We start from the raw sequence: 23,003 nt of genomic DNA, 5'->3' as shown, positions 1-23,003 counted from the left end.
AGTTGTGTACTCATAGTGCACCGCACAGGAAAGGCTATGAATAAAAGAGGCCATCAATAAAAGATGGGGTTCATTTAATTTGCAGTAGGATCTCGCCTTCTGGACTTGGGGAACGCTGCTTCTGTGGCAGACACAGACCCAGGGAATGAGGGTGTCAAGTTCTGCTTCCAGCAGTGCTCAGTGCAGGAATTTCAGGCTGTTCTCAGTCTGTGACTCTCTGGAAATGGACCTGGATGGGCTTTGACAAACTAATACTGCAAATACAGCCAGCATGCTGCTTTTTGTCACTTAAAGCATTGTTTCATAGCATTTACCAGCAATGGAAAACTGAATTTTCTCTGCTTTAATCAAAGAATTAATTAAAATTAATTAATGTAAATGCTTGAGTGTGTTGTCGCAGCTTCGTTTTTGTGTTTCTAAATGCGCGTGATACTTCTGAAATGCGTTGCAAACTCATCCACTTTTAGAAGCGTTTATTTTCTGCTTTCGGTGACAATGTGGTTACATGGAAGATGACTGATCCTGGAGGAGCAATGATCTGCACAAAATTATGGACATCTGGTGAGGAGAATTGTGTTTAACATAGGGTAGAACTGGGTAGACTGGGTAGAACCTCTGTTTTGGGGATTTTCATGTGTTCATGTGCATTATATTTTAAAGTAAAGCTGAAAAAAATCGAAGACAATAAGCAGAAATTTCAAAGAGTAAATTGATTCACATTAGTTTTTTTATTGAGCTGGCAGTAGCCAGGATAAACATCCTAAACACTGCATTTGTCAGTAGCAACATTTTATGTTTCTAATCTCACATGATCTCACTGTGGGATGAAAGTCCTTTGGAATAAACCAGTTTGATCCTGACACGGGACTCACCAATCAGCATTTAAGAATGTGCTGCTTTTTATTTGCATTAGGCTGTCTGACCAGTTTTCTCACAAGCCCAGTGGATTAAATTTTACTTCCCATTTCCTCAGCAGAGATGCAGTATCAGAGAGCTTTTTCTCTTGTTTACCTTTGGAGCAGACGGTTCTCGGTCTTCTGGTTCCCTGCAGAGCAGCCAGAGCCAGCTCAGATGCTGCAGTAGTTTCTCTGGGAAGTCATGTTAATGCACAGCTTCTTTTTGTTCACTTTTGGACTAATTTTTACTGGAAACCCTTTTTGGATAAAAGGTAAGCTTTCTTTTTTTTTTACATATTCAGAAAGTTTTCTCCAAGTCTGCTTGGACACTGATTGTAATGATGCAAACCTTTGACACTGTGCCACAGCTCTCCCTGTGCAGCCCTGCTCATTGAGAGAATCTTGGAAAAGATTATAGCTTGAAACTTTTTATAGTTGAGCTCTTTTTGGGGTTTTTTCCTCCTGGATGTCATAGGTATGTAAATCCATCATTGTCTGGTTGGCACAACTGCAGTTGGTGCCACTCTCACCAATAGTAGGGATGGTAGGAAAACATTTCTTCTTCTCTGATGTGAGGGAAATTCCTCCAATTTCACTGGAATTTTTCATTAACTCATCTCCATTTACGATTTGGCTTCACATTTTAGATTTAAGTGTAACACCTGAAATGTTTCTTAGAAAGTGGTATTTTTATGACGTGCATCAAAGATGGTTTCCTGCTTTCAGGTGTCAAAATTTGAATTGTTAAAAGAGCATCTCCATGGTTAGTTCAACACACACTTGACTCATGAAACAAAATGGATTTTGTGATTTAGATAATAAAATTATTGAAGATTAAGAAGAAAATCACAACATGAAGTGCTGATATTCTTTTCAGATCAGTTTGCTAATATCAGCTTCCACATTTTGATTGCAATTGCAGCCTGTACAGTTAAATATATGCTACCTGCACCTAGCTTTTAAAAATCCTGATGCTATCTAACAGGTAGAGATCATCGTTACACTGGAGAAACCTCCTCACTTTGAATGGCTGGTTGTGTGACTTTTGTGCAATTATGAATTCCTTTCACAGGAATGGGGAAGCTGAGGGTGACTTTGTACCACTGTAAATGTGAAGAAATCTCTTTGTTTCCTTATAAAAGAACAATTTAATAAGGAAGAAACCACTTTCATTGTTAAAAGTCGTATAATTGTTGATTCTGTTTAAAGCAATGGTTGTGTTTCTGTTGATCAAACCAGTTGATGAGCAGACAGGAAAAGGAAGATTATTTCAACTTTACACAATTTTTAAAGTCACTGGAGATTGTTTTTGTCTTTATAAAACCATTTACCTGAAACCAGATACTTGGCAGCCTTCTTATCTTTAGCTTCCTGCATTAGCATGTTGTTCTGGAGATAATTCTGATATCATGTAAAAGGCTACAAACCTTTTGCAAAGATCTGACTGTTGCTAGAACAAACAAAATGCAAGATTAGGCAATGGCAGGAGGCAGCATGGTGAGCCATGTTTTCTAAGGAAGGGAAGGGAAGGGGACAAATTGTTTCCAGAGCACAACTAAAAGTATTCCTTATTCAGGACAATGGAAAAAAGAGAAGGCCAGCTGTACCAATTTTCTGTGGTACATCAGATTAAAAGTGTCAGTCATGGAGGAAAAAATGAAAAAGTCACAAAGTTAATAATCCAGAATATGAGAGAATTATGATTTTGTTTAAAGGCTTTGATAGTTTCTCTTTGTGTGCCCCAGAATACCCCAGCTTCAATCTGAAGTAACTTTTTTCAAAGTCAGGTTGATCATTCCTGAGCTCTTCACTCTTTCTCCATTTCTGGCTGGATCAGAGTAGGCTTTTGGCTATCACCACTGTGCAGGTGCCAACATAATGCCTTATCCTTTCTGATTCTTTACCAATTTCAAACTTTATTTTCAGGTGGATCCTCTGAACACACATCCAGACTTTCTACATTAGAAATAATCATTCCTCGAAGTCTCACAGGCAGAGAGAAACATCCCCCATTTTCTCATGAGGTTTGTTATTGTGATTTTCTTTTTTTCTGATTGTTGATGCTGTCCTTCATTACACTTACACACAATGGATGGTATATAGAGATTTTTGTAATGAAGTGTGCCCCACATTTTCTCTTCTGATTCTTAGTGTTTTCAGCTAGTTTTAAGTAAATTTGTTCCCACAAAGGCCTGTGATTTTACTCTGAGTGCCTTCCAAACTTCTAATCCTGTTAATGACCTTGTAAAACAGAACTGAGAAGAGACAGGAAGCATATTTTCATTTCTTCTGAGTCAGATTAGATGTTGAACCTGAGCTGCCATCCATGCTGTCCGTGTTCTGCTCTTTGGGTAAGAACCAGAGGATTTCAGCCATGTGGCACCCGAAGGATAAAAATGGTCCCACAGAGTGGCACAGGTTAAAAGATGAGTTAAAAGAGAAACCTGAGCCTTAATTCTTCAGTTCTGAGGTAACTTACCTTTGTGCCAGGTACCTAGTTCATTTACTGAAATAACTGTTAATGAAACATTAGTCATGTTTGTGCAAACCAAATAGGTGATAAAAGACTGGGACTCCTTTATCTGATTTACATAAGGAGTGTCACAAAGCACGATGTGGTACTGAGCAAAGAGTGCATTCAGAGACTGTGCCCTCCTGTCTAAATGAAAATATAGATTCAGAGAATTTACACTTTACATAGGAGAGAATGTTCACTTTGCTGCTGAGAGTTTGAAATATGAGAGTTAGGAATCTTGTGATTTTTTACTTAAAACCTACACAGTAGTTGAGCCTCTCTTGTCAAGCAAAACATGGAATAAACACAACCAAATAGAAAAATCACCTAATTAAGTGATATATTTTCTTTTGCTTTCAGGAGCATTCAGATGACAATCTTTCTTACTCAGTTAAAACCAGAAATGGAACATACCTCCTAAAGCTGAAGAGAAATAAGTATGTGATAGAGTGTTCTAAGGAATTGTCTTGTTTTGGGGTTAGTTGCATACAGAGAAGAATTTTTATACTGTAAAAATTCAGAAGAAACCATTTAAATGTCAAATTATAGCAACTACAAAACAACTCTGTTCAATACTGTTAAATATAGTGTCTTTGTTATGGTAATATCTTGTAAATAGAAGGGAATAAAAGTTTTTCTAGCTTTGAAGAAATTAATTTTGACTATTTTTTTATTAGCAGTGCAAGACAGAACATTTCAGAAAATCCTTAGGAAAAGTTAGAATTCAGTTCAATATTAGTTTTTATTAGCAGGTCAGAGGGATTTTAGCTCTGTTGTATTTTAAGAAATGTTTCTGTTTCTCTTGTTCCTCATTCCTGAGCCTGTAATAGACCAGGTCCTTATGCAACTGTGTTTGCTTAGATTCCGTTCTATGGATATTTTAGTTAAAATAAATGAGTTTCAAAATAACTTATTTTCCAAAAATTCCAGCTTGTTTTAAAGCATTTTGTTTCATGTGCTTGGATTTTAATAATAATTTAGCATTAAGAGTGCTGCTAACAGAATGTAGCACTTACCAGGAGTCTTGACTCATTTCTTGTTTCTAGACCATTAAAAGAGCAGTAGTTTATTTTTGTTTCCAGAAAACTTCTCAGTGACAACTTCAAGCTGTACACATATGGGGGAAATGGGAAACTGCAGGCAACACCATCTAAAAATGAGGTATTGTACATAATAAAACTTCCCCTTTGTGGCAGAATTTTCTCTGAAAAACCAGGGGAGCCAAGAAAAAATAGATTTGCTGGGAATGAGACTTTTGTGAGTTTTCACAGTGGAGCATTTCTGTTTAACAGTTACCAGTGATCTAAAGATGAGGTTCATGGAGGACTGGGCTGTTTGTGGGGTGCAGCCCCCCTGTTCCCCAGGTGTGAAAGGATTTGCCAGGAGATTATGCCAACCCTGAATTTGAGCCACCTTTGCATAATATGCAATTTAAAGTACAATGGCAGCATCAAAGCTCTGTAGTTTTTAAATAGCTTTTTTTAAAATGTAGTTTTTAAATCCTTTATCAAACAGACCTTATAAACACTTCTAAATTTAATTTCATCTTTAAACTGCACATGAGCTCAGTGAGCCTTAATTGGGTGGTTTGTGCATGAAAGATCTCCTCAGAGCAGTTCTTAAGCAGGATGAGCAATGTCGATTAAAAATATAAAAATATTTTATCATTTTATAAAAATAACATTAAAATTTATAAAAATCTAAAAGATAGTGATGGGTTAAACAAAAAAGCTGGCTGTGTTCTAGAACCAAGGGACCAAAGGCTACTTTAGGTACTCATGTCAAGGGATATTCTCCTCCAAGAAGGTCAGGATTGCTTTCCAAATAGGGAGCTCTGTAAATTTCTAACAGCCAGCCCTGATGTCATGGAAATAATGTGGTTAGTTAGAAAATGAGTTTGCAGTTGAAGGCAGCCACCTTGTTGTGTCACTAATGATGTGGGTTTGTTGCATTTCAGACACACTGTTATTATCATGGCACTGTTGAAGGAATTGCTGACTCCACACTTGCTCTTAGCACATGTGATGGCCTTAGGTATTTCCTCTTCCTATTTTTTTTAATATTTCACCTTTTGATGAAGCTGAAACTCATTACAGGTTTTATAGTTTCCCTCAACTCCCACTTTTTTCCTCTTTTCCAAAATTCCTTCACAGAAAAGAAGATAATATGAGAGAAATTGTAATAAATGTAGGGAAAAACTGGGCATGACCTGAGGCTTCCAGATGTGAATGTTGTGACCAGAGATACCTTTGTAGAAAAAAAAATCTTACCTTGATGAAGCTTTTGTTGAACTTAAAACACTCCTGCAAACAACTTTGTCTTATGAATGGGCACATTTCAAAAGACAGACCATTTCCATGAAAAAATTTTGTCCAAATTTGAACTGGTTCTTGTGTTTCAAATACAATAAAATCACAAATGGGATAAAATTCACCCATGGCAGTTCTTTAAATGAATAGAGGGCTGAAAGGACCCTTTGCATCAGCTCTGTACCCACAATCCAGACTCATTTACTAACAATTTACTAACAATAGTAACATTTACTATTGGCTTCATTCTCTTTTTTTTCTTCCTTTTCTAACTGATTCAAGAAGCCCACACTTGTTGAGTATTTTAAATAAGTTCTGTTTTGTCTTTTATTGTAAAAGACTGAATTGTCTTTTATTAATATATTATATATTTTAATATAATTTCAAATAATAATTTATTTCTATATAGTGTCTAAGTATCCAGCTGTTATTCATTCATCTAGTCATAACCAGGAGGGAAAAATGATGAAATAATGTTTTATTCTATTATGATTGTTAGGGGAATTCTCTACATTGGAGGCAAATGGTATGGAATGGAGCCCCTGAACACATCCAGCACATTTGAACATGTTCTTTATGGACTGGAAGATGAGCAGGGTGTCCCCTTCCACTGTGGGGTGCTGAATGGCAGCCTGGAGCATGAGATGTTCGTGAAGCCATCTGTGAAATACACATTTTCATCAAACAGTACCTCCAGCAGGGACAGGCTCCTCAGGGTAAATATAGTTCTGTTTCTCCCTTGAGCTGCACTCCAAGGCATCTCCAGGGCTCTTGGTGGACATTTCCTTGTGGCCTTTGTTGCCTTCTGATACAAGGCAGGCGGCCTGGTTTCAGGAAACAGCACGGCGACCCCCTTCTCCGGGGTCGCTCGGGCCTAAGAAACACGCGGACACCAATGTGGTGGAGGATCAAAGGCCTTTATTCTCTCTTCCCGTGGGGTTTTATAGTCTAGGGGGCTTCTACGTCAGGTGAGGGTCTGTCCTTACCATCTATGGTTAGTAGGGATGGAAAGTTACCTGGGCAAGTGGAAAATTATCGGAATCTGGTTCAGGGGACTACATTCCTATGTTAATTTTCTTATCTAAGGGGGCAGGGGCCCTGTCTTCCCGTAACATCACGAGATCTTCCGAACGCCAGGCCCTATCTGCTACAGGCCTTTCCATGGGCACCAGGCTGGTGGGAGCCCTGCTGAGGAAATCCTGGAGCAGAAGAAGCACAGTGAGGATCTCACCCAGCAGGGTCTGGCCAGGGCAGCTGTGGGCAGGACATGCAATGCACAATCTGCCATTCAGCTCATGCATGCCAGTGTCTGACCTGCTGGGAATTACTGACACAGAGATGTTTGTGGGGTAATCTGACACAAATTGAGGCCACGTTACAAAATGCAGCATTGCAAACTCATTATGTTAATTTGCTGTGCTTTCTCATTTGCAGGAGAAGCGAGCTGTCCTGCCCCAGAAGAGCTATGTAGAGTTATTTGTGGTTGTGGATCACAACAGGGTAATTATATCATCCAACACTAAATACATTTTATTCTTTTGATCATTTTTCTTCTCTGACATTGTTATTGTATTTTACAGTTTTTGCTGAAGAATTCTGATTCTGCTGCAGTGCAAAAGGAAACAGTGGAGCTGATTAATTATGTTGATGGGGTAGGTGAGATAATTTGCCTGGATTCAGTAGTTTCTATTTTATGATAGCATTCAGAAGAGCAGCTTTCTTTCCAAAAGATATGTTTATGTACTTTCATAAAGTTTTCAGTCATACTTCATTTTATATTCTAAATATTTTTATTTAGTTTACAATTTATAAGTATTTTATACTTCACTTATAATTACAATTATCCTGTATTGAATTTCAAAGAAACTGAAGTTATGTCCTGGTCACTATGTTCAGCTTGTTGTTCACTCAGTAGTAATTAAGTCATCTTTCAGAATTCCATCAGAACAGCTAAGGGACATTAATTATCTTTTTTTTTTTAGATGTATAGTGCATTAAACATCCAGATTGTTTTGGTTGGATTAGAGATTTGGACAGATGCCAACCACATAGCTGTGATGGATGGTTCAGCTGGGGATGTGCTGGGTAGATTTGTTTCTTGGAGACAGAAGGATCTTCTGAAGCGCTCAAGAAATGACGTTGCTCACCTCATAATGTAAGTTTGCATCCAGTGGCAAAACCAGCCATGCTGCCAGTGTTAATGTATATGATTTGGGGCTTGTATATTCATTAAAATATACCTGGAGTAAAATTCTCTGCACTTCCAAAATGGTTTAACCTGGAAAAATGACAAGGAAGTAGAATGGATTCTTAAGAGTTAATCAGCTCCAGGGACAGGGTGACCTCCAGAGGTCCCTTCCCTCCTTAGCCTTTCTGTAATTGAGTGCACTGACACAGCAGACTTAAGGGATTGATCATTATTTTCAAGTTCTTATTCAGATATTCATTATTAATTAGAATAAAGTCCTGCTGTGGTGATAAATTCCTTCTTGACTCCAGGAAGACCAAATTTTGCCTTGCAATAATTCTTTCCAGCTTATCAGTGTCTTTTAGTAGAAATCATGAACTTTGAACCCATCTCTAACACCACCTCCAAACTGCTCTTGTTGCAGAGGGAGAAGCTCCTTCAGTGGATCCATTGGAATGGCTTTTGTGGGCTCTGTGTGCTCACATGTCCAGGGAGGGTCAATCAGCACTGTGAGTACATCAACATTTGGGTATGGGAGAAATTGGTCCTGGTCCTTGGCCTATTTTCACCCTGGTCATGGAGTTGGCTCATTTCTTTCATGGTTTTTTTTACTTAAAGAGTTGTGGGTTTTTTATACCTTTTTTTTTTTTTTCCTTAAGTATTTCCCAATTTCTTTGTCAAATTCCAGCCTATTTGGCTCATTTAATCTTCAATAAATTCTTTTGGTCATCTTTTGTGATTCATCAAACTCAATATTGCATAATCTCCTCCTTATACCATTGAAGTTTATAACCACAGAGGTTGGGGTTGGAATGCAACTACAAAATAATCTTTACATAGAAAGTGAACACTGTAGTCTCAAGTGTCTGGAATTCTCACAATTAGACTGTAAACAGGAAAAAAAAATATTAACAATTAGTATAAAACTATTTTTTTCTCCACCCTTGGGGCAGAACCAGTAACTGCAGAGGTTCCTGTCCTTAAAGTATGGATGCCACAACATTGTGGACAATCTCAGAAGCAGATCCTGTTCTTTACCAGTACATTTGTTGTTGAAGACTCCTTTGAAATCAATGTCTAACAGTGTTAAAATAGAACAGAATCACAGAATAAAACCTGCAATGGTGATCCAGACCATCTGCCAACTTATTATCCAGAATGTGATCCTCAGGGAAGGAGTGGCAGAATCTGGCCCTACCTGAAAATAAAATTACAAATTTTCAGTCCTTGCTGCTTTCACCTTGCAATACAATTCGGTATCCTGCCTTCTCAGTCCCTGAGAGCTTTGTGGTGGGAGTAAATCACTGGGGACAAACAGCATTTTCCACAGTTTCACTGTTTTAAACTTGATTCTCTTTATTAGCTGAATCATGACAAAATGTTGCGGCACGCCACAGTAGTGGCACACGAGCTGGGGCACAATCTGGGAATGAAACATGATGACAAGAGGTGTCCTGCAAACTATATCATGCACAGCACAGATAAGTAAGAATTCCACTTATTTCATTTAAATAATTAATTTTGTTTGCAGTGACTATGCCTTACGAGCTGTGAAACTCCTGTGAATCTGGAAGAGTTTTAGTGGATGGGGAGTTGTTTGAAAACTTTGATCACAGAGGTGGAGTCACTGACTTAGTATTTGACATCATTTTAATTTATATGAAATTCCATCTGTTTTCTGACCTAATCATTCTTTATTTGTAACAAAAACATATTCCTAAAAACATGTTTGGACTTAATTATTTTTTTAATAATAGTATGTTGCTGGGGTTTTTTCACCCTGTTGAGAATGCTTTACATGTACTCACTGGGTTTGTGCAAATATGCAACAAATTATTTAACAGTTAATTAAAAAAAAAAAACCAAAAATCTTCTTGCCTTATGTTTCCTTCAGTTCATTTATTCTTTGGCTTCCCCTTAAGAGAAAAAGATCATAATATTTTATTTATCCCCAGTTGTATTAATAATCAGGGTAACTGAACACTGGACAAAACTACTCTAGGAAGGGGCATTCCTCAGTTCTTAGGGACTCCAAATTAAGATGAATGTTTTCCTGAGAATATTTTTTAATCAAACATTTTTACACTCAGTATGGAATTTCTGAGGCCTGTTTCATACAGGACACCAGAATAGTTAATCTGATGGTCTCTGGCCTCTAAAAGCATTCATATTAAAATAGTATTTTAAACTTCTGGTACTGCACTTTAAGGCAAAGTAAAATAAAAATTAACTGGTTTATGATCTAGCATTGTTAAATGCAATATTTAGTATGGAACAACGATATTTAAGAGCTTGAGTTGTATATTCTCCTGTAAGCAAAATATTTATCATAATCCAATATTATCCTTTCCAGTGGATCCAGGAATTTCAGCGCCTGTAGTGCTGATGATTTTGAGGCCTTTATTCTAAGTGGAGGAGGAAACTGCCTTAGGAATCCTCCCAAAACAAGCAATGTGTACAAAGAACCTGTCTGTGGTAATAATGTGGTCGATAAAAATGAAGAATGTGACTGTGGCAAACCACAGGTAATGCATCAAATTCAGCTAGATACTTGTTGTATATTAATTATATTATATTACATTACATTACATTATATTATATTATATTATATTATAATACATTATATTATATTATATTATATTATATTATATTATATATCATATCATATCATATCATATCATATCATATCATATCATATCATATCATATCATATTGTTCTATATAATACTGGCTTAATTGCATTATTATCTGAGGCGTTTTCTTTGTAATTTTGCATTTTTTCAAGCAATATCAAAATAAATATTAGTAAAAGTTTAAAATCATGCTTTGATTTTCATGTGGACTCAGTTAAGGGCTGTTGGACTCCACAGAACCTTGAGGCACTGCTGAGAAAGAAGTGAAATTCTTGGGTGTGGGACACCACTGGGTTTTGTGCTGGTTTAGCATCATGGATATTTCTGTTCCATGACAGAGGGTGTTTATCTATAGAACATGGACAGGTTTGTCAACTGCAACCCTTCAACTTTGCCTACACAAAATTACTTTTAACAGTCACATTTGCATTGTCAAAATGTCCCTCTAAGAATGGGAGATATTGGTCATTCTTCACAGGGTAAAAGTGTCTCAAAAAAGGCAGCAATAAATCAAAAGGCTGCCAGCAAGCCCTGGTTGCATTGGCATCCCTGTGCCACAGCCCATCAAAATTGGTGATTTTCTGCTGACTTGTACAAACAAAACACAGCAGCAGTGTCTGCTGGTTCTTTTTACAGCAAGAAAATGTGAGAATCTGACACTTATTTAAACTTTGGCTTGTCCATCCACGTGGACTGGTGAGTGCTTTCCTGGCTGTATAAATAAAATTCTGTTCCCTTTCCATGTTCTCAGGAATGCTCCAACCCCTGCTGTGATGCTGCCACCTGCAAACTCACCCCTGGCTCCCAGTGTGCTCAAGGACTGTGCTGCAAAAACTGCAAGGTGGGCAGTGCTTTATTAAACTCAATTGTTACTGTTCATTGGGATTTTTTAGTGTTTGAAAAGAGCTATCCTAGTCCTCTTGACATATTTTCAAATGACATTGACTAGTAAGAGAGTATGAAAGAAGAGAATTTGTCTTATAAATGTTCCCAGTTGTTTTTGTTTCACTCTAGACCTTCCTCTGTTGCAATACTAAAAGTGTTCTCCCTCTTTGGTCTAGTTTAAAGTGGCAGGAGCAGAGTGCAGAGCCAAACAAGATGTCTGTGATCTCCCTGAGTACTGCAATGGAAGCACTGCCTACTGCCCAGATGATGTTTACATCATGAATGGTCACCCCTGCAGCAACAGCAAAGCTTATTGCTACTATGGGCTGTGCCAGAGCTTTGATGCACAGTGTGAATCCATCTATGGCAAAGGTAGGCTTGGCATTTAATATAAACCCATTTGTAGGCTCCTGATAAACATTTCCAATTTTTCTTTCTGGTGTTTTTCAGACACCTTACTGAGATTCACTGTTTTTTTTTTGTACAGGGGCACGAAAAGCACCTGATATATGCTTTGAAAAAGCAAATATTAAAGGAGATAGGTTTGGGAACTGTGGGATGAAAGGTGGAGTGTACAAGAAATGCCCTGTCCAGTAAGTCACTACCAAATCAAAGCTAACCTTAAAATCTTCAATGTAAAAAAAATAACTTTGTTACAAAGTCTTAAAATGAGAGATTTAAAAGAATATTTTTTTTAATGCAAGCTAAAAAGCTGGAATGGATTACAGTGATCCTAATATTTACCTGTTCACCTTGTCTCAGAGTATCCTTCATTCCAAACAGGCACAGTCTGTGTGGGAAGCTGCAGTGCACCTCTGTCAGTCTCCAGAACCTCCCGGCCTGGAGCGTTGTCAATAATGCATCTGGGGTTTTGTGCTGGTCCTCTGACTTTGACCTGGGATCAGATATCCCTGATCCTGCCCAAGTTCATGATGGCACAGCCTGTGGAGAGAACAAGGTAAGAGGAACCACAGCTGCATGACAGAATATACACCAGGTGGAAGGGTCTGAGCTTCCAAAAATATTCCCTGGCTCTCTTGTTTATATGATATAACACAATAAAAATCTTTTGGGATTAATACATGCAAACAATTAATTAGCTGTTCAAAAACTGGCGTGCTACATTATCAAATTACTCCATCAAAGTGCATCCACAGAGTTAAGCAAACCTGAGACCAATAAAGTTATAAAATTCTGAAATACCAAATGTTATATCAGTCCTTTTTCTTAACATGTAAGTGAAAGCTTGTAAACATATACACTTGTATATTTATAAAAGGATGGGATTTTTTACAGTTTTGTGTTTGCAAGACACTAATTACTTGTTGCAGGCCTGTTTAGGTTTTGAATGTCTCGATGCAAGATTTCTGGGCTACAGCTGTGATGTAAAGCAGAAGTGTAATAATAATGGGGTGAGTAGATGGTGCTTTGTGTCCTGTTTCTAGACTGTGCAATTTCCCTGCTTTTAAGCAATAACCAAGCAGGTGGCTTTGCTTTATCCTGATCTGTATTAAAAGTTAAATCCATGGGTTTTACCTGTAGTTTGCCAGAACACTGCAACCCCTTAGCACTAACATTGAGAGGCATTTTGTCTCAATTTCCCAAGGGAATTTTTTTTTAATATTACCGAGCTGGTGAATTACAAAAGGAAAATATTCCTTTGAGGATGATGATCTGGTAATTCATGATTTATATATGTCTCTGTGAAAAATCAAAATGGAGTTCAAAGGTTGTAAAACTAAGAAGGTTTCTGGACTGTGATGAATTGCAGGCAGATAACACAAATGTTAATTTAGAGAGAATTACCACGGGGTATCAGAATCTGAGAATTACCACAGGGTATCAGAGTCCCTCTGTGGTTTGGGGTGTATGGAGGGGCAGTGCTTATTCCCAGTTAATATTTCATGTATCTCCATGCAATACTATGCAGCATTTTTTATTTCCACATGCAATTCCACGCATGGAACTCCAAATCCATGCCAAAGGTTTGAGTGGCCACTCTCAGGGAGGCGTTGTTTGACTAATGAGGTGTTGTTTGACTAATCCCTGTGTTTGGGCTGTAGGGGTGTGACAGCCCGGGGGCTGTCCCTGCCTGACTCACGAGTCGCTTTTGTTTGAGCTGCAGGTGTGTAACAACAACGGGAACTGCCACTGCAATCCGGGATGGGCCCCTCCTTTCTGCAACCAGTCTGGCTACGGCGGCAGCATTGACAGCGGCCCAGCTCACAGAGGTAGGACACTGAAACTGGCCCTTATTCTGCCCCAGGGACTGAGAAATAATCTGCTAATAACATAAAAATAACCTACTAATAACATTAAAATAATCTACTAACAACAAAGAAATAATCTACTAATAACATAAAAATAATCTACTAATAACACATTAATGTTTTTTTCTGTTGCATGAGATCCAAATCATGGACTGACTCGAAGAACAAACATTATTATTTGATAATGAAGTAGCTTTTGCTGGCCTTTACACACAAAATGGTTTCCATCTCTTTGTCTAGAAGCAAAGTTCATAATCTGTAGTTTTCTGAGGAAAATCTCTGTTACTTTCTGTGGAACTTCATTGGATTTTACTAAATTTGTACTTTGGGAAAGGGAAAAAACGTTTTGTATTTATTAAAAGTTTAGGAAGGCAAAGCAAACATGCTGAGCACTTGTGATAAGCAAATACAAAACGAATTTGTCTGCTTCAGAATTATTGAAAACATTTTATGGAAAAGGAAAAACATTGCATATACATAGGGTGGGCAAGGCAGAAAGAACTTGTAAGGCCAAATCCTACTTTTCTGATTGCAACATGTTATAAATTTTAGTGAAACTGTTAATTCTATTCTGCAACAATTTGAAGATTGTATTTTTTAAAACAAAAAGAAAGCTTTAATATTTTAAATTCCATTATTTCAATTCTTTTTCCCTAGATACATCGCTTCGGGATGGGCTGCTGATTTTCTTCCTCCTGGTGCTGCCTGTAGTCATCCTCATTGCAGTAGCAGTGTTTAAACGTGATGCAATAAGGAGAAAACTTTGCAGGAAAAGCAGAGCACAGCACAGGTATTTCCCTTCTCACAGGTGCTATTCCAACATGAGATTGTGCCCCAGGGCAGTGCAGCAAGGCTTTATCTACACAAAATATTCCACACCTCCTACAGGACAAGCTGCCCTGCTAACAGCAGCAGTGGGGAGTTAACAGCCATCCCTGCTCCTTGGAGGTGCAATCCAGACACTCCACTTGTCTGTTCTCAAGCATTTTTTCCCCAAATCCATTGCACTTCCCTAATTTTTGTTGATAATTGAATTGTATGGATGCAGGGGCAGAGCATATTGAAATTGCTGTCCAGTCCAGAGCAGGATGGACTCAAAGCAGAACCCAGAGCTCTGAGCTGTGGCTGTGTCCTTGGAAAATGCTGGAGCCCTGAGGGATTCCTGATGATGTGGTTTCTGTTTCAGGGATAGCAATGGGCAGGAACCAAAGCAAGGCAACAGAGCAAGTCATGAAACAGGAAACAATCAGGTAAAATAGATGGAGACTTGGATTATTTCATGTTGGGTAATCCAGACTGCACAGTGCCTTTTCCCCAAAGCATTAATCATGACTTTGGGACTTTCTGATACATTGAAACACCTCTGTTATTTCTTTGGCCAAACACTGGGGATGCTGTTTAGCCAGGCTGTGGGTCTAGTTCTGATAAAACTGAATAAAAATTATCAAGACAAAATGTTGCAAGAAAATATGAAGAAAGCCCCAGCAAATGAGAGCCAGTTCTAAAATGACATTAGCTTAATACTGAAGAATTATCTACACTTTGTGTTTTCTGCTAACCTGAGTTTTTGCAATGTCTTTTCCAGCCTGCTGCACCCAGTCACAATATTTTTACCATATTGCATTTTCCTGGTACAAGGTTTGTAGTGTTTAAAACCTTCTTCACTTCATCTTCCCTATGTTTAAAACCTTCTTCACTTCATCTTCCCTATGTTTAAAACCTTCTTCACTTTATCTTCCCTATGTTTAAAACCTTCTTCACTTCATCTTCCCTATGTTTAAAACCTTCTTCACTTCATCTTCCCTATGTTTAAAACCTTCTTCACTTCATCTTCCCTATGTTTATGTTGCTGTAAGTGAAGTTATTGATGTCCTGTGTCCTGCTTAGGGGGACTTTTCATGCAGCATCATGAAATAGATTAAAGATTAGATTAGATTTAATTAATAGATAAATTCCATTTAAATTAATTAGGTTAATTAATATATTAATTAGATTTAATTAACAGATTTTTCATGCAGCATCAAGCATAGATTAAAGGCTTGAAGGAAACATGTTGGCATAAACACAGGTAAATGCTGCAAGGGAGAGGAGGGGCAGAAAGAATTAGTTGGAAATGCTAGAAACTGCTTAAAAATGCTAAAGAACCAGTTTGTAAAAGTCAGGTGTCTCAAGTCATGAGATACTAAACCCAATGTGTTTTCCACACTTCAGGCAGCCAGTCCAAACCCAGCCTCCTGCAGCTTCCTCAAGACCTCAGCGACCCCCAGTCCCACCTAGACCAATTGTCTGAGACCTCTCTTGGGAACCCTCAGCCAATTCTGGCAAAAAACTGGCCTGAAAAACAAATGAAAGGATTTCAATGCTCCAGTGCTCTCCTTGTGCAGCCAAATTGCCTTTGGGAAGCAGGTCCCTCCTGGCCCTGGGTGCCAAGGGGCTCTGAGCACAGACTGGGGACACCCCAGGGTTTTGCTCCTTGCTGCTGGCTGTGTTTGTGCCTCCTCTACCTCACCTTTTACAGACCCTGGAGATCATTGTGCACAGGAGTGAACCTGGGGGAGTGCCAGAGAACAGGACTGGCACTGCTGCCTCCCCCTCAGGCCACAGAGAAGTGAATTCTGCTGTTCACAGACATCATTCAAAGATGGGAGATCTGCACTTTACCTCCTGGCCTCTCCTCAGGGTCTGCAGAGCCAGGTTTGGGGACACTCCCTGTGCCCTGCCCTGACACCTATGTCTTGGTTTGCAAAGCCAGGTCTCTGCTAAGGAAGGCAGGAGCCTCCCTGAAATGGAAAATGTAAACCCCTCCCTCTGAATTGCTATAAATTTTAAATTAAGGGGCTCTCAGGAAAAGATATGGGAGCAGGGATAACAGTTCTTTACTAGGGAAGAAAATAAAAAGATAAAATAAACAACACAGTAAACCAAAACAACACTGCCAGAGTCAGAACACAACCTGACATGCAATGGTAGCAGTTCAGTTGGAATTGTGCTGCAGAACTCCTGGAGTGCCACCAGCCCAGAGCCCACCTCTCACACCCCACCAGCCAGGTCAGCTTGCATTTCAGGTAATTTATAAAAGTAACCTCACCTGGGGACACCAGAAACTCTGTAGGTCATGTCCTGAGTGTGAAAGGTCCCATCCATGCCTGTTACAGAAAATGTGGGATATTGGGAATAGCTCTGCAGCTCCACAGGGTTTACTGGGGGTGGCAGCTTGGCCTTTTTCATAGAAATTGCTTCCACCACAAAAGCAACAGATTAACTTTTGTCATTCTGAATGGGACAGCTAGAAACCAGCACTGATTTCAAATCTATATCCCCTGTATGGAGGGATATAGATTTCCAAACAGGCTCCCTCAAATGTCTCTGTGGGAGATGGATGCAGGAAATCCAGGGAAATCTCCACCAGCTGCAGTGCAGAGAGCACCTCACTGCCAAAACAGAGCTGTGGGTGTGCATCCACCTTCCCTGGGCACTGCAGCACACCCTGGCTGTGCTCATGCAAATCTCAGAGTGCAAACTGGGAAAAACAGTGAATAAATTACAGGATTGCCTCACTGAGAGAATATTTCCAACCCTCAGATGGCCACATCACTGAAGAGCTGGAAAAAAGAACCCAAAAGGGATTGCTGGCAAAAAGTCTGAGTCTTCCAAAGTGTCTTCTTTGATCCCTCAGAATCTCAAACTGTTCTTAGTAAATATCCCTGTCATTTAGACCTCAAGTATGATACAACATTGATTTTATTTATTACATGACAATTTAAAATAAATCCTCAGGGGCAGCACACGTGGTTGTATCTGTGTTTTGTGATCACCACAAAAGGCACCGCGGGGCACGGGGGATGGCTCAGCCTTTGATGCTCCAGGGGGGGCTAAAGGGAATTCTCGTGCTTATTGTGATGGCAGAATCGGGTAAAAAATGAGGAAAACCAGAACCAGGTAAAAAATTGGTAAAAACCAGAATTGGGTAAAAGAATTGGATAAAAAAATTTGATAAAACGAGAATTGGGTAAAAGCAGAACCAAGTAAAAAAATGAGTAAAAGCAGAATTGGGTAAAAAATGGGTAAAAACCAGAACCGGGTAAAAGATGGGTAAAAGAAGAACTGGGTAAAAAATGGGTAAAAGCAGAACTGGATAAAGACTGGGTAAAAACATGAACCCGGTAAAAAGTGGGTAAAAGCAGAACGGGGTGAAAAAATGGGTAAAAACCAGAATTGGGTAAAAAATGGGTAAAACCACAGAAGGGTAAAAAATTGGTAAAACCAGAGCCGGTCCAAGGGGCCGTTCCTGGCTCTGCCGTTCGCACCGAGCCCGCCAGGGGGCGCCTCACGGCGCGATCGCGGCGCATGCGCACAGCGCCGGCGGAAGCGGCGAGACCCGCAGCACTGGCGGCGGAGCAGCAGCGGCAGCACCGGGAGAGCGGCAGCGGCGGCGGCGCCCGGGTGGGGCTGTGCCTGCTGTGCGGGCTGCCCGCGGCCGGCAAGTCCACGCTGGGCCGCGCCCTGAGCCGCCGGCTGCCGCAGCGGCCGGGCTGGGCGTGCGCACTGCTCGCCTACGACGAGCTCATCCCGCCCGAGGCCTTCCGCACCAGCCCGTCCCCATCGGTCAGTGCGGCGCGCCGCGTGACGTCATCGCGTACGACCGCGGTTGCCTGGCAACGGGACGCGGCCTGGCCGAGCCAGGTCCCCTCACGGCGGACGCGGGGCCGGGAGCGCTGAGCGGCGGCGATGGAGGCCGTGATCTCTCGCCTTCCTCTCCCCACAGCTGCCCGGCTGGAAGCAGAGCCGCCGCGAGCTGCTGCAGTGCCTGGAGGGGCTCCTGCGGGCGCTGCTCACCGGGGCGCCTCTGCCCGGCCCCGCGCAGCCGGGCTGGCCGCGCTTCCTGCGCTGCTGCCGCCGGGAGGGGCTGCTGGCCGCCCCCGATGGGGACACCGGAGCCGCCCCCCGGCCGCTCGTCCTCCTGCTGGATGACAACTTCTATTACCAGAGCATGCGCTACGAGGTGTACCAGCTGGCCCGCAAATGTAATTATTTAATCCCTGATCTTCGGCATGAGGATGTTTGTGGGAAATTCAGCGCCTTCTTTCACGTGCTCTCCCGGAGCGTGGGTTGTTCTGATTGCTGGGTACCTGTAATAGAGTAGCAATCAATGTAACCTTGTTACTGCTTTGTTATAAATTGTTAGATCGTGGAAAACCCTTCCTTGAGCAGCCTTAAAGCACCTTCCAGTACATAAGCAGGCTCCAAGAGAGCTGGAGAGGGACTTGGGACAAGGGCATGGAGGGACAGGGCAGGGGAAATGGCTTCCCAGTGACAGAGGGCAGGGTTGGATGGGATATTGGGAATTGGGAATTGTTCCCTGTGAGGGTGGGCAAGCCTTGGCACAGAGTGCCCAGAGCAGCTGTGGCTGCCCCTGGATCCCTGGCAGTGCCCAAGGCCAGGCTGGACAGGGCTTGGAGCAGCCTGGGACAGTGGAAGGTGTCCCTGCCATGGCAAGGATGAAATGAGATGACTTAAAGATCCCTCCCAATCCAAACAATTCATGGTTCTGTCTCACTCATTTCTTGAGCAGCCTTGAAGGTAAAATTCTGTTCCCTGTCCAGATTTGTGTTCATGTCAGGCTCAGAAGCAGAGCAGAAGCTCCTCGTTCATGTAGAGCCTTTCTCCTGCATGCTGCTCTCAGAAATTGTGACTTGAACTGTTTAAATATAAAATTGTCTGGTTCTGTTCTTTTTAGACTCCTTGGGCTTCTGCCAGTTATTTTTGGAGTGTCCAGTGGAATGCTGCCTGCAGAGGAACCGCCTCAGGAGTCACCCTGTGCCTGAGCAGACCATACAATTAATGGCAAGGAAAATAGAGATGCCAGATCCCAGGAAAAACACCTGGGAGCAGCACAGCCTCATCCTGAGCAGTTCTGATGGCATCTCAGAGGATGAGTATGTTGCTGATTGATCCCAGAGTTTTCCCTAAGTGCTATTTCCAGTGATAGAAGCTTTTTATTGTATCTGCACAATGTGTAAAAAGTATTGCCAGTGGTGATTTTTGGCAGTTACACAGAATCCAGGTTTGCTGGAGCTCACAGCCACCATCCTCTGCAGAGTTAACCTCAAAAATCACAGCATTCCTGCCCTATCACTGAAAATCTGCAAGTTGTCTGAAATGCTAAGGTTGAGTTGTAATAATTTGAGTTGTAATTGTTTTTCATTTCAGATTATTTCACTGATTACCTTAAAAAATTAACTAAAATCTTACTTTTAATTTTTTTTCTGTAGCATCATTAGAAAGTAAATGTGATTGCCATGGTTTACCCTGTTTGTTTTTTTAGTGAGCAAATCATGAACTTGCTGGTCACTGCTTTGGAAAATCCAGAGAGGCCAAATGAGGAGGACACAGAGCAGAAGGTAGCACTGCTGGGACACAGGGCACAGCTTTGGAATTGTTCCCTGGGAGGGTGGGCAGGCCCTGGCACAGGGTGCCCCTGCATCCCTGGCAGTGCCCAAGGCCAGGCTGGACATTGGGGCTTGGAGCACCTGGGACAGTGCAAGGTGTCCCTCCTTTAAGGTGTCTTCCAAACTTTGACTTTGGAGAAATCCTTAAAAACCTGGCTACTCAAACAAACAGAAGCAATTTTCACGTACAAAATCAGTTTGATGTAAAAGTTGCTTTAATCTGATGAAGGTTAATAATAAGTTTTTGCTTAGTATAGTCTAAACTCTTCATGCTAGGACTTAAACACTAATTTAGGCCAGGTTGGACATTGGGGTTTGGAGCACCTGGGACAGTGGTGCCAGCCTGAGGTGCTGCTGGCATGCTGGAATGTTTTGTTCTCAAATAGAACTTCAAAAGCCAAGTAAATTCAGTGTTTGTTTGTTGGTTTGTTTTGTTCCTTGCTGGTGGCCCTGGCCAGGAGGCAGCTCGAGCCGTGTGTGCAGCCAGTGCTGTCCATCAGGCTGACCAGGCGTGCAGGAGAGCCATCTCTGAGGCCATGCAGGATGCCAAAGGTACCATCTGCCCTTCCCACCCATCCCAGCTCCAGCCCTGCAATTCCCTTGGGATAAACTGTCCAGGGTCCTGTCCCAGCAGCTGTGCCTCAGGCAGCACCTTCACAGCTCTGCTCAGGCTTGTTTGTAGTTTGTAGGTTTAAAAACCAGCATCATGTTTATTAACTGTATTGATTACAGCTTTAATAAAGCCATTTAGTACAGAGCAGCATTTTAGAGGATTTTAATACTGTTTTGGGACATGTGGCAATAAGGACAGGGGCAGATTTACAGGAGGAGCAGCTCAGTGTCCTTAACTGCAAAGCTCAGCTCTGTGCCTGGGTTCAGGCTTCTCCCTGAGACAGGGACAGGAGGGAATGGCTGGAGCTGGGCCAGGGAGGTTTAATTGGATTTAGGGAAAGGTTCTTCCCCAGAGGTGCTGGGAATGGGCACAGCCCTGAGGCTGCCACAGCTCCAGGAGTTTGGGCAGCACTGCCAGGGTGGGATTGTTGGGGTGTCTGTGCAGGGACAGGAGCTGCACTCAATCCCTCTGTGTCCCTTCCAGCTCAGGATATTCTGTGATTCTGTGATTTTTTCAGTAAGCATGAAGTTAAAAGTTCATTAAAATTTTGTTTTAGGTAAAAACGTTCTCCCGAGTGAGATGAAGAGCCTGGCAGAAGAACTCAACAAACTGAAAGCAGAATTTTTGGAAGACTTGAGGCAAGGGAAGACTTTGAAAACCCAATATTCTGACCCTGCTACAAGTGTTATTTCTTCATTCCAACAGGAGGCAACCAAGGTAGTAAATAAATATATTTTAAAATAATGACACAGAGAATGTTGGGTGTTTAGGAGTCCCAAGTGTTTCAAATGCAGGACTCTGAGCACTGCTGAGAGATCTGAGGTGCAGCTCCCCTCTCTGGAGCCCCTGTGCCTCCTCTCCCATGAAATGGGAGATAAACACTTTAATCAAGTCTAACCAAGCTGTTCTTGGCTGTGGAGATCAAGCCAAGAGCAAACCATCCTGAGATTCAAATTTCCCAGAATCAGGAAGAGTTAACCCAGGAGGAGCACCAGGGAAATCACCAGCTCCACCCCTGGAAGGATATGCAATTAAAAATTGACATGGGAACTAATTAGAAAGTGTTATTTTATTCATATCTTACAAAAGCAAAGCTTCACAACATGAACTACACGAGATTGAGTTATTTCAGAATTAACCTTGTCGTCTCAGAAACGTTCACTAACATTAAAATTTATTTTACAACTCTAACAGCTTTCATTTTTGCATAAAATCTGCTCTTTACACTGAAATACATATTATTAACAAAGTAGGTACTTAGAAGCACATACACAAAGATTGCTCAATGAAAAATGCTTTAGCAGGAGAGAGATTTCCTGCAGCAGAACATCATTTGCTGTAGATTTTCAAAGAAGCTTAAAATTAGTAGAAAACTTGCCAGTGAAGACTTCTAAATTACATTCCCTTTGTCAAAAAGAAACAAAAAGCAAACCCTCAAAACATTCTGGAACAAAACAAACATTAACAGATTATTTGTCTGGAAAACACTGCTGGAAGGTGTCCCAGCACTGAGTTTTATATTAAAAAGCCAATCAACATTTTATGTCTAAACATGTGTCTGTGAAAAAATATTTTTCCTATTGCCTCCTGCACAGTTGAATATTAACTGAGCTAATGAAGATGTTCAAATATTCATATGTTCATTGGAATATTCAGTCTCAAATATTCATATGTTCATTGGAATATTCAGTCTCAAAACTGTGAGTGTGTATTAAATAGTGCACATTAGAAATGTCCACAAAGCTATAAAATAATCTGTGACAATAAAAACAAAACCCCACAATGTTCGTGTTTTGCAACTTTAACAGAATTTAACAGAGCTGAGCTATGGAAAAATTCCATCTCCTTTCCAAACTTCCATTAATAACAGTTAAAATACTAATCACCCATTACCTTATAATGTGAGGATTTGGGTTTTTAGAAAAAACACCAAAACAAGTGAGTGCAGTGTAGCACATGGAGGACTCAAAATGAAAAGTTCTTTTAACAAAGGGCTCAATCCCAGAGTCCTGGACAAATCTCCCTCACTGACTCTGGGTAAGGCCTGCTCGTGCAAGGGATCACACTTGGAAAGAATTTACCAGGACCAGCTCTGGACTTTAAATTATAGTCAATAGTATGTATAAATTATGAAAAATAGGAAAAGGCACCTTCCTAAGCTGCTCAGTTGACAGGAGGGGACAATGATGGCAGTGTTTGGCAAACTGAACACACAGTGTGATCATGGAACAGAACAGTCCCATCC

The 23,003-nt window shown here is 40.9% G+C and overlaps 2 protein-coding genes across 2 annotated transcripts; both read left to right on the top strand.

Moving 5' to 3' along the window:
- Positions 1 to 1,098: 1,098 nt before the first annotated feature.
- LOC135449562 (disintegrin and metalloproteinase domain-containing protein 9-like) lies at positions 1,099 to 17,480 on the top strand. Its single transcript, XM_064716714.1, has 22 exons — positions 1,099 to 1,168; positions 2,823 to 2,920; positions 3,772 to 3,848; positions 4,494 to 4,572; positions 5,369 to 5,445; positions 6,220 to 6,436; positions 7,155 to 7,220; positions 7,301 to 7,372; positions 7,703 to 7,875; positions 8,333 to 8,417; positions 9,272 to 9,393; positions 10,262 to 10,433; positions 11,293 to 11,382; positions 11,603 to 11,798; positions 11,914 to 12,019; positions 12,210 to 12,384; positions 12,758 to 12,838; positions 13,552 to 13,657; positions 14,354 to 14,486; positions 14,883 to 14,946; positions 15,282 to 15,334; positions 15,908 to 17,480. The coding sequence occupies exons 1-22, from the start codon at positions 1,099 to 1,101 to the stop codon at positions 15,984 to 15,986; spliced, it is 2,391 nt and encodes a 796-aa protein (XP_064572784.1). The 3' UTR covers positions 15,987 to 17,480.
- Positions 17,481 to 18,043: 563 nt separating this feature from the next.
- PSTK (phosphoseryl-tRNA kinase) lies at positions 18,044 to 22,541 on the top strand. The gene is made up of 6 exons (XM_064716258.1): positions 18,044 to 18,301; positions 18,462 to 18,720; positions 19,434 to 19,632; positions 20,022 to 20,097; positions 20,604 to 20,697; positions 21,315 to 22,541. Exons 1-6 carry the CDS (start codon positions 18,044 to 18,046, stop codon positions 21,500 to 21,502), a joined length of 1,074 nt encoding a protein of 357 aa, XP_064572328.1. The 3' UTR covers positions 21,503 to 22,541.
- The last annotated feature ends 462 nt before the right edge of the window (positions 22,542 to 23,003 follow it).

Source organism: Zonotrichia leucophrys, chromosome 6, assembly GCF_028769735.1.
Source record: "Zonotrichia leucophrys gambelii isolate GWCS_2022_RI chromosome 6, RI_Zleu_2.0, whole genome shotgun sequence".
In the NCBI taxonomy this organism is placed as follows: domain Eukaryota; kingdom Metazoa; phylum Chordata; class Aves; order Passeriformes; family Passerellidae; genus Zonotrichia; species Zonotrichia leucophrys.
Note: the sequence above shows the minus strand (reverse complement) of the source record. Positions and strands in the feature narration are given on the sequence as shown.

What these genes read in the sequence shown, in the direction of transcription:
- PSTK (XM_064716258.1), top strand. Translation starts at nt 18,044, where the DNA reads ATGCGCACAGCGCCGGCGGAAGCGGCGAGACCCGCAGCACTGGCGGCG. An exon ending in GCACCAGCCCGTCCCCATCG is followed by an intron (nt 18,302 to 18,461) that starts GTCAGTGCGGCG and finishes CTCTCCCCACAG; the next exon opens with CTGCCCGGCTGGAAGCAGAG. An exon ending in GGCCATGCAGGATGCCAAAG is followed by an intron (nt 20,698 to 21,314) that starts GTACCATCTGCC and finishes ATTTTGTTTTAG; the next exon opens with GTAAAAACGTTCTCCCGAGT.
- LOC135449562 (XM_064716714.1), top strand. Translation starts at nt 1,099, where the DNA reads ATGTTAATGCACAGCTTCTTTTTGTTCACTTTTGGACTAATTTTTACT. An exon ending in TGATTAATTATGTTGATGGG is followed by an intron (nt 7,373 to 7,702) that starts GTAGGTGAGATA and finishes TTTTTTTTTTAG; the next exon opens with ATGTATAGTGCATTAAACAT. An exon ending in TACAAGAAATGCCCTGTCCA is followed by an intron (nt 12,020 to 12,209) that starts GTAAGTCACTAC and finishes CATTCCAAACAG; the next exon opens with GCACAGTCTGTGTGGGAAGC.